Source organism: Antechinus flavipes, chromosome 3, assembly GCF_016432865.1.
Source record: "Antechinus flavipes isolate AdamAnt ecotype Samford, QLD, Australia chromosome 3, AdamAnt_v2, whole genome shotgun sequence".
Taxonomy (NCBI): domain Eukaryota; kingdom Metazoa; phylum Chordata; class Mammalia; order Dasyuromorphia; family Dasyuridae; genus Antechinus; species Antechinus flavipes.
The window spans coordinates 6,386,708-6,405,475 of NC_067400.1; the positions used below are offsets into that span (position 1 = coordinate 6,386,708).

An 18,768-nucleotide genomic window follows, 5' to 3' on the forward strand; every position below is an offset into this window, starting at 1 on the left:
GGAATGGAAATAGAAATAGATGTCCCAGAAGAGTTAGTGAACTTTAAGCTTACTTGATCTTACAGTAAAACTTCTGGAGAAAAAGTGTGTGTGTGTGTGTGTGTGTGTGTGTGTGTGTGTGAGAGAGAGAGAGAGAGAGAGAGAGAGAGAGAGAGAGAGAGAGAGAGAGAGAGAGGAGAGAGACAGAGACAGAGAGAGAGAGAGAGAGAGAGAGAGAGAGAGGAGAGAGACAGAGACAGAGACAGAGAGAGAGAGAGAGAGAGAGAGAGAGAGAAGAGAGAGAGAGAGAGAGAGAGAGAGAGAACTAAGTGGTACAGAGACTTAGAAATAAAGAGTCAAGTTTGAATCTTACTATCAATATCTGCTAACCTTTCTTCTCTGTTTATATATAAGCCAGAACTCCTGGGCTTCTGGGCTGACTCCATGAGGTCTCTCGGGTCTCTGATTCATGTCCCAACCTCTCGCTTCTTCAGCTCTTTCTTGAAGGGTTAGACCAGGGGCCTCGGCCATTCCGGGCTTCTTTCTGGGACCAGCTGTGAGCTCCTCCAGAGGGGCCCTGGTCACACAGGAGGGAGATTTCTTCGGAGCATTTCTTCTGGACGTGGAGGAGAGGACCAGGACTCGGCCCCAATCACAGTGACTGGGAGGCTCAAGGAATAGAACATTAAACTCTGGCATCGGGAAGACCCGCGTTCAAATCCTACCTGAAACAATCGTCCGCTGTTCGGCCTCCGTTTTCTCATCTATAAAATGAGACTAGGAATGGTGCCTCCCTCCCAGGATTGTAGGAGGACCAAGTGAGATCCCACTGGTAAAGGGCTTTGCCGGCGTTCAAGCCCAAGAGGAATGTTAAGCCAGGATCACAGATGTAGAGCCAGGAAGGACTCGGAGAGACCCTCCCACCCCTAAAGGTGACACTTGAAGAAGGCTGAGCTTCCCAGGGCTCAAACATAGCACATACACACACACAAACACACACAGACACACACACTCACACACATTCACACACACAAATTCATACACTCATTCCACACACACACACGAACACATCCACTCACATACTTTCACATACTTATACTCGCACACACATATACTCACTCATACTCTCCCACACTCACTCATGTGTCCATGTAGAATATAATGTAATGTCCGGGCTACTTTCTGGAGGACCTCGGGGTCAGCCCAAATCCTTGGTCTTAGTGGAGGAGGCAGGAGAGCCAAGAGGCTGGCCAAAGATGGAATGAATCATTTCCAGTCCTTCTCAGCCCTTATGTACTTTAGTACAATTACATCATTACAGCACACTGAGCATGTGTGAACTAGAACACCATGACATCATCATGCTGAGTACTAAGTACATATGGGAACTAGAGAACCATCATCTCATCAGTCCCGAGTTCCTGCCTCTACACACACATACTCATGCACTCATTCACACACACCCACTCACATCCTCACACTTTCACACCCTTCTCATATACTTTCGCACACAACCGGACACTCCCATTCATGGAGACCTACACATAGATGGGCTAGTGTCTGAGCCCCCACATGGGTAAAACGAGGAGGGTGGACCAGCTCTAGGAAGCTGGGAGAATCAGTCAGACTCGGGCACAGTCTGGCCAGAGTCCCTTACACAGCCCCATGGCCTCTGGGTGACTCGGATGCTTGGAGCAGGCCGATCCCTTCTTAAATGTCTGGGTTAGAATCTCCCCATTGTGATCCAAGAGTCACTTTCCCTTCAATCTCCAGCTCAACAATATCATGGTGAGTGGCGGGACCTTAGCCCCATAACTGTCTTTCCTTCATAGGTAGGGAGGGTGGCAAAGATGGCAGATCACCATGGAGGACTGGGAGAGAGGCAGTAGAAGCTCTCAGCAATGTGGGGCTCTGGGTCCCCAGTACAGAGGAATCTTCCCAACATCTCCTTCCCATTGCGTGCTTCCTTTAGAGTTGAGGCATAAAAAACACAGAGAAGCCCAGTGATTTCTTCAAGAGAAAGAACTCCTCCATGATTTGGACCACATGGGTCTATCCATTGTGGCTTCAGTCACACCAGTCCCGGAGATGTGGTAGGGGCTGCCAAGACCCTTGACCCACGATTCCCTGTTTGACTCCTCTGAGGGAAACTGCCCTGTCTGCTCACAGCTGGCCCTCCCTTGGCACTTGGACAGGTTCAGGATTAATTTAGGTAGTTACCCAATTGTCTTCCCTTTCTAGACACACCCAAACATCAAAAGTCTCTAAGCAACTCTTTAAAAAAATGAACTAAAAGCTTAAGGTGGGGGAGTTTTCACGAACTTCCTACAATCTGCTCACCGCGACCTCTTGGTCAGTCTCCATGTCACTGGAAACCTGCTCCAATCCTGCCTACTTCTCCAATCCCCAGCCCTGATCACTGAATCTCTTGTACCTAAGAGAGAACTGGGCTACTCTCCTACCTGCGGTCTTCCATTTCAAATCCCTCCCCCTTCCCCATTAGAAGGTAAGCTCCTTGAGCACAGAAAAGTGTGATTAAAAATGTATGACTCTAAAAGTAAGGAAACCTAGGTTCTAGATTTCTAGATCGGGTTCCACCTTGTACCTTAGCGACTTGTATTCTTAAAGCTTAATACTAGACTTCTCAGTTTGTAGGCTCTTTATAAATATTTCTCTATTAATTGATTCACGTTGGGAGCCATAGGCGATTCTATAGCAAAGATAGCTTTGGCTATAAGGCTAAAGATAAATAGCATCATAGACAGTAGTAGTCAGTATCACTTGCCCAGCAGATGGCTTATCCATTTGGAACTTCCAAAACCAAGGCTCTTCTCTAACAGGGGAAGTAGAAAAGAAAAGCAAGCAAGGGGCTTCCATGGTCAGTGTATTTCTTTATTGAAAGCATGTCCTGATGAGCAACAACGGCTTCTCATTTCTGCTCACCCCGAGCACACACAAGATTCAGAAAATATATATATTTTTTGGAAATAAAAAAAAATCCAGTATCACACTCATCAGTACCTTTTTTCTTCCAAAAACATATTAAAAATGGTATAAAAAAGATGAGACATTTGAAACTTTTTTTACAATAGCCAACATAAAAATACAAAAATGAAAATAGTTTAACAAACCGTAATGATTACTGACATATGGCTGTTAATCTTCCTCCCTCTTAACCTGTGCAGAAACCAGAGGGGAGGAGAAGACATGGAGAGACTTAGACATAAATGCGTTGCAGAATAAGAAGAAATGAATTGTCCACCCATAGTCCCAGCACCAAAGAAATCCCTTTGCCGAAGTTGGAGTCCTTTCTTCAAAGGGCTAGCCCGACCTGAGTTTTCTTCAGTTTCTGGGTGTATAAAGATTCTCTTCCCCTCCCCCCAGAACCCTGACCCCCCCCACTTTGTCATTAGCACTTCCCAACTGCCAACTTGCCATGTTTCTGAACATACATATCAAAAAAAGAGAGAGAGAGAAAGAGTGAGAGAGAGGGATTCATCCCAAGTCCCCGTATCTGGGTCTAGCCTGGGTTAAAGCCAAACTCGAGATAAGGAGGGATGGAAGGGGACTTCTGGATTGGCTGTTTGGTTTCAGCATGCCCAAAGAGCCAAGTCCTCTTTGAACTCTATGAGAATAGTTCTTGGAATAAAAAAAAAAAAAAGAATATTTAGCGATAGGTATCAACTCTCTGGGATTCTTAAGGAAGTCATTTCTCTTCCCTGAAATAACCAAGTGACAACTTGGCCCACACATTTGGGGCCACAGTGCTCTATGGGGCACTTGAAATCTAGGACTCACTCTCCCTGATGTGTGAAAATCACTCTGACAATCATCGCCCGCCTATGGCCAGCCACCTCACATCAGGTAACAATGCACTTGAGGGCTGCAGAACTCAGGCACTCTATGGCCTTTCCCACCCCCCTCAAAAAAATACAAAAGAGAGTTTAATTTGTGGTTCTGGAAGGTCTACTATCCCAAGATGAAAAAAAAACTATAAAAAGCTAAAAAAAAAACATCCTTTTTTCACAAGCACACAAAAGTATATACACTTTATACACAAACTTCCTCTGTTGTGTTTAGAATCTTGTATTTTTTCTCTTTCTTTTTTTTTTTTTTAAGGCAGTTTAATGTGCAGGGACAGCTTGACTGTAAACCAAGAGAAATGCACAACAGAGAGAAAGCTGGAGCTGAGAGGAATATAGAAAGATGGGTTTTTAAAGTTCACCTTGCCCCATAAAATGAAGTGCTGAAGAGGCACTTCAGAAAGGGTGTTGCCTTATCTCATGAGGTGGAGGACAGTCTTGCTGAGCCTTTGTTGGAAGAACATTGGAAGAAAGACCGAGTGCTTAGCCATTGCTTAACTGCTTTTTAAAGACATACGGCAGCTTTTGCTGATTCAGAATCAGAGGGAAAATCCAAGAGATGCTCGTGGATAAAGTGTGTTGTCATGAAATCATGAAAGCAAGGCCATCTTGTGGGAAAAGTATATTAAAAAAAAAAGCCAGGACAGATAATCTGAAGAACAAGTTTCAATGGGCCAAGGAAAGCTTGGTTCCTGATCAGAAGAGGTCTAGAACATTGAACTAAAGAACGGACATGTCCGTCCACATCCTGGGCAGCGGATTGTCAGCACTTCTAGGACATTTCCAAGGATAATGATTGACTTCTCTAAATCTGTTTTCTGGCTCAGCAGACGATAGGATTGTCTCTTCCCAGGGAGCTCTGCTGGACTCCCTTTGAAAGGATTCTGCCCAAACCTCGTAGGTCATTAGAAATTGTCACCAGTGATGATCCATCCCTCCTTGTCAGGGAGTAAAATCTGGGGTTAGTGTTGAATGGATGCATCATGTGGGGAAATGAGAGGCTTTCTAAAAGGGATTTACAGATGAAATTTCTGAGCTGAAGACTTTCTCAAACACTTTTCTAATAAGGAACAAGAAAAAGGTGATTTTTTTTGCAGCTTGAGGTGGATATCAACTCTTTAGACCTGGGAAATTTAATCTCCGTGTACTGCTCCCATCCGAGAAGAGCAGATTGATAAAGATGGTGGCAGAAAGGAACTGGGTGAGTGGGTGGTGTCTTAAAAGGAAATAAGTCAAAATGAATGTCAACTGGGTCCGTATGAGGGATGTCTGGTCATGTTTTGGTCCTCCCAGAAACATATCCTATTTCCATGAGGCATCTTTTTTATAAAAATTCTCTGTTATTGGAAATAAGTTGAATTTGCCTGAAAATTTCCCTGCATGCCTAAAGATCTCTTTCCTTAGAACTGGAGAGAGAAGTGGACTAAACAATCGCTGCCAGGGATGGGGTTAGTTAACGAGGGACTTTTCAGGTGTCCCCGCCATCTGTGTAATATCAGCACGTGAAGCCCCCAATTAAACCCTCTCAGACCCCATGGGGCCTTACCAGGACATTGAAGCAACAGGGTAAAAACTTAAGATTTAAGTCTCAGCTGCTCAGTGGTTTATCATTTATCACTAAAGATGGAGAAGAGCCATCCAGAAAGGATTTTTAGGAAGGAAAAATAAAAGAAGGAAAAAAATAATTCATTAAGTGCAACGAAATTTCCTTTCCTTTAAATTATGACCACAACATCTCTTCCCCCCACCCAAATCTATATACATATATATAATATACTGTATATTTATATAGCATCTTGAATCAAAAACTCAATTACAACCAAGGATAGCATTTAGGTAAAAACGAGTGTGCTAAGAGGGTCTAGGAAAAAAATCCCAAGAACCAAAAAGCAACAATAATATAGACTCCCTCTTCCTCCCACCCATGCCATCCTCCTTCCTCTGATGGCCAGAGAACAGAGGCCTGGAACCCGGAACTAACGTGGACCCAAAGGCTGGGCAGGGGTGACTACCATGTTAAAGCAAGCAGTGGCTTTCTTCCTCTGGAGATGAGATCAGATAAGGGAGAAGAGGCTGACTTAAGGGAGCGCTTGGAGATTCAGTATTGCAGCGGGGCTGGGGAGGCTGGGAGGAGAGGTTGGGTTGAAGGAGAGCGGGCAGGGGGCTGCTCCGGGCATCAGTCACTCCCCCTCCTCCTTAATGCGCTGTTGCTTGTTGCGACGAGCATCCATGTCAAAGTTGAAATCATTCCAGTCTTCCCGGGGAGGGAAGGAGATGGTCTGGCGGAGTGTGAAGCGGACGGCATCGATGACCCGCTCACCCCGCGTCTCGCTGGAGCCCACGCTGACGGTGGAGGAGCCGCTGGGGGTCCGGAGCAGGTGGGGAGGCGAGGAGAAGTCATGGAGCTGTCGGTGGTCCAGGATCCCCTTCCAGATGGCATGTCGGAACTGCTCGGGGATCTTTAAACTTGCCAGATCCTACCAGGGAAAAGAGCAAGTTGGTAAGTTGAGGCATCATAGACCTAAAACTCTCTTGGACTTTGAAGTCCATTCAGTGGAAAAGCCTCATTTTACAAAGGCAGAAATCATAGCCCAGAAATAGCAAATGACTTGTCTCTGGTAACCTATCTAAGAAGAGAGTAAGGCAGGATTCATACTCGGATCTTCTTGGCTCCGAATCCAGTATTCTAGTATCTAGGCTGCCTTGCCTCTCTAGGGCAAAGATGCAGGCACCTACTTAGCTTCCATCAAAGGGTGAGCGACTCCTCAGCCCTGGCATTGTGCAGGCAAGGCTACTGTTTCCTGAGAGCCTCTGCTGCCGGTGCCAAGGGAGAGAGCAGCACGGTGCCAGTTGGTGCTCAGACATTGCATCACGAGGCATGAAATGGCAACAAATCTACTTCAGGAACTTGCAGGGAAGACATGCGATTCTATTTTGAGATCCCCAAGTGTAACTCTTCAGTTTAATGGTTTTAGGGGAGCAATATCAGCAAAAAGCCAATCCCCCCAGACCTCTAGAATTCTACTCAGTTAAGGATGAAAGCCTCCTGAATGCCATAGAAATCTGCATTTATTACAGAGATAAGTTGCAAATCGTGTCCTTTCCCTATTTCCTGTTGTATCAAATTTTTTTTTTAAATTGTTAGCTAAATGGTGAAACATGGAATAATATACAAGGACCTTTGAGGTCATCTACTCCAACTTTTTCACTTGGGGAAACTGAGGTCCAGAGAGAGAATGGGATCAACTTGGTCAAGGGCATCCAAGGAATAAATGACAGAGCTGGGATTTGAAACTAAGTCCCAGGACTATCGCCCTGGGGTCTCTCCTCTCTAGTGTGTTTGTCCTGATGATCGTTTACCAACTTGATCATTGACAGCTGATGATGCTATTCTAATGTTTTCTTGGACTTCTCTGACCACAGGCTCTACAATTCTTCCACTAGTCTCCCCTCTGGAAAACGGAGGGAAAATCTGGAATGTATGTGAGACCTAGAGATGACTAAAGGCCCTCAGATGATGTCTTATGGGAACTGAGGTTACTTGATCGAAGGCCATCATGACAGGGAAAAGGACCGAGACATGGTCTGCTAGATTCAGAGGAAAAAGCCCTGCAGGAATAATGGAGAGGTGCTATAGGGAGACGGTCTTTGGTTTGACAACAAACATCAACTAACCACCCCATTAGAGTTGGACAGAGATACCTAGGAGAGGGGAGTTTTTCTGCCCAGACTTTCCATGGGAGGTCTCCAAGAAAAGGAAACAGTAAGCCAGCTTGCTGTAGTTGTTAACTAAATGGACTTGGCCATTTGTACCCTCTGTTCCTAGGAGCACACAATGCCCTTTGAATAAATGTTCCTTGAATAGTGATGGACGAAGCTTCGTATATGTGTCCTCAAATATTTATTAGGGCAGGTGGAGGGGGAGGCGGGAGAGAGACATAAAACCGATCCCCTCTCACTTTGAAGTGTGTGGAGTGCCAGGAACACGTGGTCTTATTTTGCAGGCGAGCCTCTGGGAAGCTCAGAAACATTACGACGAACATTTCCCAGGGTCATACACTTCAGGTGTGTCAGAGGCAGGGTTCAGACCGAGATTATTTCAACACCAAACTTTAGTTGTGCTTCTCAAACTGCACTGCAAGGATCGAGACAATGGTCTCCTCCCTTTTTTTAAGTGAACTTTAAGCTGCTTTCTCCCTGAGTAGTAAAATAATAATTTTAGAGGAGTTTACTAAACAAACCTGCCAAAGGTTTGTTGTCATCAGTCATTGTTTGTTTTTAAACTCAAAGATATAGTAGGAGTATTATACTCAGAGTCTTGAGTATAATAAGAAAGAGAATTTTTATTCTACTTTTCCTGGTCCTCACCCCCTCCCATCAGATATAAATTGCTCTTGACAACCACAGTGCCTAATTTTTTTAATAGGTCCAAATTGACTTAAATAATTTTAAAAAGTGGAAGTGAATGGAGGGAGGTAGCAAATTAGACTCTTCTCACAGCCCCTTTCCACTCCCCACACCTTTTCCCAACAGCCTCAGACTTCAGGCAGTTCTGGAAAGGGAAAGATGACAATACAAAGAGTTTGGAGACAGGTGCAATCCAATTCCAACTCTGACACTAATTAGCAGTGCGATTTAGCCTTTTTTATTATTTAGTTATTTTCAATGCTGTCTAATTCTTCTATGACCCATTTTGGGATTTTCTTGGTGGATCGTGGAGCTGTTTGCTATTTCCTTTTCTAGCTCATTTTATAGATGAGGAAATTGAGGCAAATAGGTTAAGTGACTTGCTCAGGGTCATGTAGCTAATAAGAATAGAAGAATGAATTTGAACTCATCACCTTCTGGCCCCAGAACTGGCACTCTAGCCGTTGCACTACCTAGCTTCCCTCGTGCCTCAGTTTCCTCAATTATAAAATGGAGACGACAGCCTCTACCTGCCAGGATTGTTGTGAAGATCAAATAAGATATTTGTAAAGTGTTTGGCACATAGTAGGTGCTTACTGATGTTTATTCCTTTCTTCTTTCTCCCTCATCATAATCCAGATTTAGAGCTGGAAAAGCTCTTAGGAGTCATATAATCCACTACTTATTTTATATCAGGGAGGATTTGTTTAAAATCACCTTATTCTGTGACACAAATTCAAGGCAAATAGAAATGCAGCTGGGACTTGCTGCCCAAGTTGGAACTTTCTTTCTTCCTTTTTTTTTTTTTTTTTTTTTAAACTATCATCTTCACTTCCTCTATCAGCGAGCAGCAGCCAAAGTTGACTTGGTTGGGGCCTCCGGACTTTCTTTGAGAAGAAGGAGATTTCTGAATGTCAAGTTTGGGGATAAGAAAGCCAGAGGTTTACTTTGCTTTTAAAGCAGTGTCGGAATAAGGACTTCAGCTTTGCTATTCTTCGGGGTCTGGTGGGCAAGGAAACAAAGGCAGCTTGTCCTGAGGAGAGCCGTGAGACCTGGACAGCCAACCTCCCAGGAAGGACCCAGGCCCCAAAGCTGCAACCCGGCGAGGGGCAAAGAAGCCAAGGAAGAGAAACCAGAGAGAGCAAGGCAGCTTCCCCCCACCCAGCGTCCCTTCAGTGCTTTATTTTGATTTGGAAAAGTCAAAGCCTTCTGTGAGGAGCCCAGCATGGCTGAATAGCCTCAAAGCAAGATCTATATCATAGCAAGAAGCAGAGAGCAGGGGAAATGGCTCTGATCCTGGGAACCCTTTCCTAGTGTCCGGCTCTCGTGTGTGTGTGTGTGTGTGTGTCTTTCTGTCTCTCTCTGTGTCTGTCTCTGTCTCCCTGTTTCCAACTCTCTCTCCCTCTCTCTCCTCAAGCTCAATATTGGGGTGGAAGCCTTCCTAGTGCTTGATGCTCCACGAGCATCAATTTTTTTTTAATAGCCTCATGTCCAAATGCACATAAGAGATGCTTAAATAAAGCTGATGAATTGAATGCTTAGAAAAGGGCTACGCGTTCCTCTGGGAATATGTGTTCCATGAGGATGGGGAGCGTAGCTTTCTATTTTCCTATTAAAATACCCTTCTGCACAATAGGCACTTGGTGAAGGGTTAGGGTCAAGGGGGATTGGCTGCTGGGCCACTGATGGACACTGAAGGCTGTGAGCCTTCCTACATCGAAGTGGAGTTGCCAGGTCAAAGAACCTGGGTTCAAATCCTGCCTTTCCTTAGTCTACTCTTTTGTAAAAGTGGAACAATAGCCCTACTCTACAGAGCTGTCATGAGGCTTGACTGAAACATCATGCAGTGGGGCAGCTAGGGGGTGCAATGATAGAGCACCAGACCTAAAGTCAGGAGGACCTGAGTTCAAATCTGGTCTCGGACACTTAACATTTCCTAGCTGTGGCCCTGGGCAAGTCATTTGACCCCAATTGCCTCAAAAAAAAAATACGATGCAGAGTACTTCAGAAGTCTGAACGCTCGCTACTTGTGTGAGTTGTATTATTCATTATATTTCTGATTCAATGGACAAGCTCCATGAAAAAGTGGAGGCTCTGACCCCCAGGACACGGTGATAAGTGTCGGAGGGCGGGACAGGAAAGAGAACTGAGAGGGAAGTCTAAGTTACTTACATCCATGGAGTAATGCTCAATCTGATAGATGGTGGTCAGCCCCTGGGTCGTGAAATAGTCCAGACAGGATGAGCAGCCCAACCTCGCTAAAAAACTGCAGGGGGAGAGGGGGAGGAAGGAGGAAACAGAAAACGAGAGTTCACCCCGACTGCTCCAGCCAGCAAAGGGGACCCCCACCATCTACCCTCTGGGGACTGCTCTGGGGGGGAGGGCAGAAGAGGCTGGGAGGTGGGAGCCGGTCAATGACCGTGGACGTGGGGCCCAGGCCAGTGGGCCCCGAGGCCGAGCAGTGTGCCTGATCTCGCATGGAGTGAGCCTTCTGGGAAAACCGCTCCCCTCCAGAGGCGGGCTTGCCAGTAGGAAAGACTCCGTGGCAGCCTCTGGTAGCCCAACTAGGCAACGCCCCGGCCAGCGCTTTCGTCCTGCCCGGTTCCCTAATGGATGGAGAGGTAGCGCAAGGCCATGAGTGAGCAGCCGACCTCAGAGCTGTGAAGACCCGTCTCGGACCCATTCCGCTGTGTGACGTTCAGTCAGCTACCTGGCCTCTCATGCTCTACGCAACCTTCTTGAATGGAGGGCATTTCCTGCTCTGGGAGTTCCTTAGCTAAATGAGGTCCACTCTCCGCTCCCAGCCTCCCATACGGCCCGTTCCCAACGGCCTCAGCGCTGTGAGTAGTGAAGGTGGATGGAAAGGAAAGGGAGCAAGGCAGCAGGGGAAATAAATGCTCTTTCAGGAAGCCCGTCCCCAGCTGCAGACTGGCCACGTGGACGTGGGAAGGGGGCAGTGGAAGGGGAAGAGGATGCGGGGGAGGGTGGGGCTGGAGAAGCCACGGCTACAGATCCGGTCCATCCATCCACTCATCCCCAACGCTTGCCGAGTGCAGGAATGGAAATGGCCACGTGGATCTGTGGTGAGAGTCCACGGGAAGCCGCCCCCGTCTCCCTTTCCAGGCTTCTCGGCTGACTGGCCGCTCCCCTAGCAGAAGCATCCCTTCTTGTAGACGTCCTGTCTACCCCTTGTCTGTGCAGAGTGGTCTGAGGGCGTCTCCGCCAGTCTTTGTTTCCCCCGCACTGCCCGACCCACGGAAAGCATGTCAGAAGCCCCCAAGAGCACTGACCGGCCCTGAGTCTCTTTTAAAACAGGCCGGGAGGGTTTCCTCTAATTGATCTCTCCCAGAGGGCAGGAGGCAGACTCAGGGCGGAGGATGCCAGGGCTGCCCCAAACAGCTGGCACAGTGACTAGAACACAGCAGACGCTTAATAAATGCTTCTCGATTGGCCACCCAGCACAGCTGCCTCATTAGATCTGCGTCCGTGGATTCGATCCTTCAGCTCAGCCCCCCGTGGTCCCCCAGGGGAGTCCGGGTACTCACCTGACGATGCTACAGTCGGTGGGGTACGGAGGCGGCGGCGTGCAGTGGGATGTGGATGGCATGGAAAGGGTGGGGGGCAGAGCCTGCGTTGGGCTGAGTCCGTTCATATCTCCAGCCATGGGCATGTGAGTGCCCATCATTGGAACTGGTCGAGAAAAAAGAGGAAGATGCAAAGAAAGAATTATTGGGTCTGGTTCTAGACTGGTCGGCATCCTCCCCCTTCTTCCTTACTTGCCAGGAGAGGAAACTGAGACTTGAGGAAGGAAATAAGTTAGGCTCATAGCTCCGGGAGGAGCTTCCTCCTCATAAGGGAGGGGAAGGGGCTGCACATTCATAGAGCACCTACCGTGTGCCAGGGAAGCACTTTTCACAAATATTATCTGATAACACTTGGCACATATTACCTGAATTATTCACCACAGAAGCCATCATTGGAGAAGAAACCGAGTCCCAGAATCCCATGTACAATAAGCATAAAAGGTGGAATTGGAACCCAGGTCCTCCAATTGTGTTTCTCCCCCCACTGCCTCACTATCTCAGGCCCCACTCTGGTGAAACGCCCTCGGGAACCCAACAGCCTCTTTGGCTCGGTCTTGGGGTAGGCGAGAGACTGCCAGAACTTGTCCTGCCAGACAACGGAATCAGACAGGAGGAAAGTGAGCCTCCCCATAAGCACAAAGAGTTTAAGTCGCAGATTTCGGGGTATGTGGAATCTGAGAGGTCTTCCCCCCAATCTCATTTCCAAGAGGAGCAAGCTGAGACGCAGAAGGGTTGTGTCTGAGACAGGATTTGAAGCCGGGTTTTCCCCACTCCAAATCATCTGCTCTCTCCCCTGCTCCAAGCTGCCTAGAACACTGGAGCTGGAGAGCCTGGAGCTCAAATGCCCCCATTTTTCAGAAAGGAAACTAAGGGATAGGGATGCTTAGGAGATGGTGGGTTTGGAATTTGGAATCAGAGATCCCGAGTGTGAATCCTCCCTCCACCTTTTTGTATCTACAGGATCCTGGGAAAATCCCAGCCTCGCGACTTTTTACAAAATGAAGGCCCTGGACAGAACTTAGCCTCGTCCAGGCCGCAGTGAATCATCCTGTCTCTTCTTTCCCTGGGATGGGGGATCCCGTGAGATCCCTGTGTGCCCAGTGCCAGAAGCCCGTCAAAGGGCTTGGGATGGCAGTGATCTGTGGCACCTGCTTCCCTGTCCCCATCTCTCTCCTTTCCTCCAATACTTCTCCCGCCCCAGCAGAGCATCCTGGGTAAGTTAGTGCAGCGGGATGGAGCCCCTTGACCCCTCAGCACATATATCTAGGGCCCACTTTCCTTCTGTCCATCTGTGAGGTGAGGACTGAAGGAAGCTGAGATTGTGACAATGCTCTTTTATTCTTCCTCCAGCCCTTTCCAACATGGCTAAATTTCTTTTCCCCAGTCCTCTCCTATCCCAAAGGGGCTGCTCTGAAGGTAAGCCGTTGTCCTTTGGGATCGGGGCAAGGGAAAAGCCCATCCATCTAACAATGATGGTGCTTTTCTGGTTCCAAGGGACTAAGTTGCCTAAACTATGGAAAGCTCCCTTATATCCAGAGCCTTGGACTGGGTTGCTCTGAGGGATTTAGGACAAAACACAGAAAAGCAACAACAGGATGAAAATGAAGATGGGTCCTGAGGACAGAGGGGTGCAGGTGGACTCCAGACTACTGGACTCTCTCATACCTGGTAGTACTATGAGCCTAAGTGAGTCATTTATCCTCTGTGCCTCAGTTTCCTCACCTATAGAATACGATTGGACTAGATTGCTTTTAAGCTCACTTCCTTGTCTAAATCTATGACCACAAGACCCAAAGAATTACAATGGATGCCATCAATGATGATGGAAGGAGTGTCCAGGGATGAGTCCTTCAGAGTGGATGGCCTCCTACAGCATCCAGCTCTCTTGGTCCTTGATTTTGGCCCCTTACCCATATCACCCCCCAGAATCCTTCTGCAGACAACAGCCTGGCGGGTTCCAAATGATGGCAAAAGAAAGACTTACTGTTGGCTCCCATGCCGTCGGGAATGGCCGTTGGAGTGAGAGCATTGCGCTGCTGAGGGTTAATGAGCTGGCTGACAGAAGGGAGTTTGTTGATGCTGTTCATCTTGCTCAAAGGCGGGGAGCTGGTGCCGTAGGAGTTTTGTGACTGCATCGAGGTCCTGGAATAGAAATGTGAGTGTGAAGGGAGGCTGAGTCCTGCCCTATCCTGAGGAGTTCAGCTCGCTGGTGGGACAGGGTTTGGGCTGAGTGCCATTCTGGGCTTGGAATGAGAGGATCCAAACCAGCCGTATCCCATCTGGAAGTAGACCTCTGATAAGGACTTTGGGGGCTACTAGGCAAAAGCCAGGGGAGCATCCCAATGGCCTTTTCCTGGTTTCCTGTTCGTGTCCCTAAGACTCAGAACATAGCATCCATCTATCCTCAGTTTTCCCCAAATCCTTCCCATCAGCGATTTTCTCTTTTTATCGCCTCTAAAATTAACCCAAACCCAAAATGTGATGGAAGCAATGGGGACTCATACAATTAGGATTGACCCAAAGGTTTGAGTGCCGTCCCCCAGCCTGGGCCTTCCATCTGGAGCTTCTTGCACAGTCGGCAGCAATGGCTGGAGAAGCTTTCCTTTTGGGCCCATGGCGACACTTTCTGTTGCCTTGAGAAGGTCCTAACTGGAAATCCAACTTTCTCGGGTGTCGTGTCCTCCCAAGATAATGGCTGCCAGGGAGGGAGATAGAGGAAAATCTGCTCACGGGCCAGTGTTTCTTCCTCTCAGAAACCAGTCCCTTTCTTCTCTCCCTAACCAGCTCCATGATTTTTTTGTTATTTCTCTAGTTGATCGGAACCTCAAATCCAAGGAGAATGACCTACTCAGAAAACAAATGTTTTACTTGTGAAGTGAGAAAAATATCAGCAGCTCCTATTTTGATGAAGCTTCAAGGTTTACAAAACACACTCTATGGATGAATTCAGACCCACACAGCTGGGACGTCTGACTTTCAATCCAAAATCCTTCCATCCTGCCTCGATGTCCCGTAGAAGACTTTTCTTCCTAAAATATTACACTATTAGATTTCAACCCTACCCTGCAATTTAATCAGGAGTTAGATGGTCAAGGATCTATCCATTTTCTTCTTCCCCTTCCTAGCCCTCTGGCTTTGTTCTTGTGGATGGATTAAACTACATCAACCCCTATGGGAGATTTACTGTAAGATCACAATCTTTAAGAGCACCGGACTTGAAGGCAGGAAGAACGGGGCCCAAATCCTACGTTAGATGCTTTTGAATAATGTAACTATAGTCAGTTCTTATTATTTACACAAATAAATAAAGATACGCTATTAGCATATACATACATTAGCACCGCCTCTAGGCTTAGAGGCTGAAGGTGAAAGTGAGCCGATTTTAAGAGGTCAAGCTATGGCAAACAAGAGTTTTAATACCTCCCCACCTACCCCACTTGTTGCCAGCATCGGCCCTGCGTTTAACTATTGGTGACCAATGCTGTGCGTTGGGAGTCTATAAAAGAAAGGATCTCGGAGTCTTCCTAATTCAGCTTCTCCTTCTTCAGGGTAGGGAAAGGAAAGAAGTGGCAGTTACAGAGAGTGGCCGTCAGGATTTGAACCCAGTGCCATTTCCATAAGACCGTACATTGCATAGGTTGACCAACACTGGTAAGAGATAAAGAGCATTATTTGGATGTCGTTGTTCCTTAACCGTATTCGAGAATAATACGGTTTCCACTAGGACCTGATGAAGACATAAGTCTCTAGCAGATGTTTTTAGCTTCTTTTTAATGGATCTTTTGGACAGTCTGATAAAACACCCTCAGATGCTATGGACTTATCCAAAGAGTTTTCTTGGCAAAGGTCCTGGAGTACTTTATTCATAATTGAAGGAAATGCCAACTTTCAGTTGGAGGTTAGTGAAACATAATGGTCTTTCCCCTCTTCCCAGTTCATAGACCTTGAAATCTTTTCCCATTTTCCCATGAATGCAGACATGTGTACAGCTAAATGGGAACCCCTTGTGTCTGAAAAGCAAGCTGGCTTTTTGGCTCGGAGGACGGTCTTGAAGATCTGGATTTGACTCAGAGGCCTAGTCACCAGTGAGCTGATGTTCTAGGTAATTTTCTCTTTGTCATTTGAAAAACTGATCATTACCAGATTCTGGGAATATCCTGCTAATATCGTACCCCCTCCTGCCTTTGGGTCGGGGTAAGGAGGGGAGGTAAGATAATAAGAATCAAAGGAAACCTTCTCTAAGGTACCAATAGCTCAGGAAAAGATTACCTTAGACCAAAGGAAAATAGACCTCAATATCTAGAACTCTATTCGAATTTCCATGGAACCAGAGCCCACAGGCTCTGAGCTCCCCATCACTGCATGAACAATGCAGGGCAGACTCCTGACTTGAGGCCTGGGGAGTCAATTACCTCAAATACTCAATGATTCTTCTGAACACTCATGTACCTGAGGGAGGGCAGAGGGCAAGGGACACTGGCCATGCCCCAGGCAGAAGGAACAGGAAAAATGACCAGAGATGGCACATAAACTCCTCCACAGCAGAAAACCCCCAGGGAACCCAGGAAGGAGACCGGGTGGGAGGCAGTGAAGAGGGATTGAGGAAAAGGCTTAGAAGCCATCAAATGTTTAAAAAAATCAGCAGGGAGAGTCTCAAGAGGTGAGGCAAGCTGGGGATCCTGAATGTGTCCATCTTAAAATTTCAAGGCAGAGTAAAAAGAGGGAGGGAAAAGGGACAACCAGAAACAGTGAGACTCACACAGAAATGGAGGTAAGGAGAGAAAGAGAGAATGAGAAAAGGCACAAATAATGAGAGACAAAGAAAGGAGAGGGGAGAAGGAAAGGAGAAAGAGAGAGGAGGGAAAGGGGAGAGACAGAAACAATGAAACACCTACAGGATGTAAGGAGAGAAAGAGAGAATGAGACAAAGACACAAAGAAAGACAAAGAAAATAGAGGGGAGAAGGAAAGAAGACAGAGAAAGGGAAGGAGAAAGAAAGAAAGAGGGGGAAAGGAGAGAGAAAGGAGGAAAGAATGGAGGAAGGGAGAAGGGGGTAGGGAGGAAGGGAAGAAGATAATAAAAAAGGAAAGAAGGAATTTTTTTAAGAGGAGGAGGAAAAGAAGGAAAGGGAGAAGGAAAGCAGAGAGGAATGAAGAGAAAAAGGATAAAAAGAGAATGTAGAACAGAAAAAGGGTAGCAATGAGGGAAGAAAGAAAGGACTGAGGGAATGGAGAAAAGAAGGAAGGAAGGAAGAAAAAAGAAATGTGAAGGGATTGAACAGGGAAGAGAAGGGAAAAAAGAGGCAATGGGAAAAAAAGAGGAAAATGAAGGGTAGAAGAAAGTATGAAATACTAGAATTAGGGAGAGGAAGAAAAGGGGGGAAAGGGAAAAGAATATAAAGTGAGCTTTCTCTGGGTATGTTTCATGAGATTTCAGAAACTTCAGAGGGCCCCCAAGTGAAACACACACACACACACACACACACACACACACACACACACACTCACTCTTGCACCTTTGCTACCATTTGCTTTGACTGATGCTTGAAAGTCTACAACCAGAGAGAGGTTACTTGGTCATATGACCTCTTAATTGCTGCAAAAATTAGTTGCAATGGTCTCAGGAAGGTAACTCCTCAAACCTTAAGAGCCATTGACACTTGAATATGGTTGAGTTTATGTGATCCTTTGCCGAGAGCAATATTGTTAAATGGGAAGTTGGTAAGAACTTGCCAATGCTTCTCAGGAGGCAAGGAAAGGAGAGTTACTGAGGGCTGGGAGTCTGGGAGATGGGGGACGGGGCAGGGAAGGAAGGGGAAAAAAAAACAATTGGAGTTTCAGAAAAGATCCTCAAATACTTCACAGTTTTGTCCAAGGAGGTCTTGTCTTGCCTTGGCCCTCTTGTCACCTTGGAGCTCTGTGCTACCCCAATAGGGATTTTCTTTCTAGAACTTAGTTTCCAGATATTTTCATTTGTCTTTACTAAGCCCATTTTGTCCTTCCCAGATCTTGAACAGAAGGTTGACTAAGATTAAGGGTGAAGGAAAAAAACAGAGGCTACCAGAAGGATTTGGGAGGGATGATAAAGTGACTATAAAAAGAAGAGAATAAAATGAGGAGCCTCTTAGTTCCCTATGGTCCTGTGCTCTCTGGGGGGACACTCTGTCCCTCTCTTACTCTCACTGCTCAGCAGCTAGGTCCAAAGCCCCCCACCAAGCTTGGGAGGAAGTCAACCCCATTCAGAAAATGCAGATCGGTGCAATGAGTGTATGTGATCACAGTAGCTTTGGTATCGATCTTTGGCTAAAGATCCATCACCAGTTAACTCTTACAGTAACAAAGACCAGCTAGATCAATGAATAGAGAATTTCATTTCTACGTCTAGTTTAAAGGACGAATCCTTGGGACTCTAAAACAACAGTGGAGATAATCAAAAGTTTTGACTAAGTTAAGTCCCAAGATATGGAGGAAAATTCAAAAGAAAGAAAAAGTAAAATTATAGGAGAAAGTGTAAAAATGCACATTTTGTTAAAGAATATTCAAGTAAGCACAAGGGTTTTTGTTGGTTTCTTTTGTTTTTGTTTTTATTTTATTCCTGGGTGCTGAGGACTTTACTCAAGACTGGGTGCTTTGCTTAAATAAAATCATCTTAAGATCAGGAGAGAGTAAGAGAACATCACGTGGCCCTTGATGAGTATAAGTTCTGTGGCCCACATGAGCCCCATTCTTGGGGACTGGAAAAATAGATAGATGTGATTGTGGAACTACTGACCATTATCTTTGGGGAGGAAATAAAAGCAAAATTGAGATAAGTAAAAGGAGAATCACAGGAAGAAAAGAGTGTCTTCTGGGGGCCGGCATTTACTAGTCAACTTTTGGTAGACATAAAATGTAATATTAAGAGGATAGATAGTTGAGTGTTGAGAAGCAGCAAGA

The 18,768-nt window shown here is 46.3% G+C and overlaps 1 protein-coding gene across 5 annotated transcripts in view; it reads right to left on the reverse strand.

The window, feature by feature from the left end:
• Nucleotides 1–2,850: 2,850 nt before the first annotated feature.
• The window catches only part of TP63 (tumor protein p63), a 214,277-nt gene continuing 198,359 nt past the window's right edge, over nucleotides 2,851–18,768 (reverse strand). For 4 of the 5 annotated variants that reach the window (XM_051991652.1, XM_051991651.1, XM_051991655.1 and 1 more), the window contains 4 exons: nucleotides 13,818–13,975; nucleotides 11,795–11,939; nucleotides 10,422–10,515; nucleotides 2,851–6,319 (listed from right to left, as the gene is read on the reverse strand). In XM_051991652.1, coding sequence (XP_051847612.1) covers nucleotides 6,023–6,319; nucleotides 10,422–10,515; nucleotides 11,795–11,939; nucleotides 13,818–13,975 — 694 coding nt within the window. In that variant the 3' untranslated portion in view covers nucleotides 2,851–6,022. The remainder of the gene's footprint in view (nucleotides 6,320–10,421; nucleotides 10,516–11,794; nucleotides 11,940–13,817; nucleotides 13,976–18,768) is intronic. The other variant, XM_051991654.1, reaches the window with a different exon arrangement.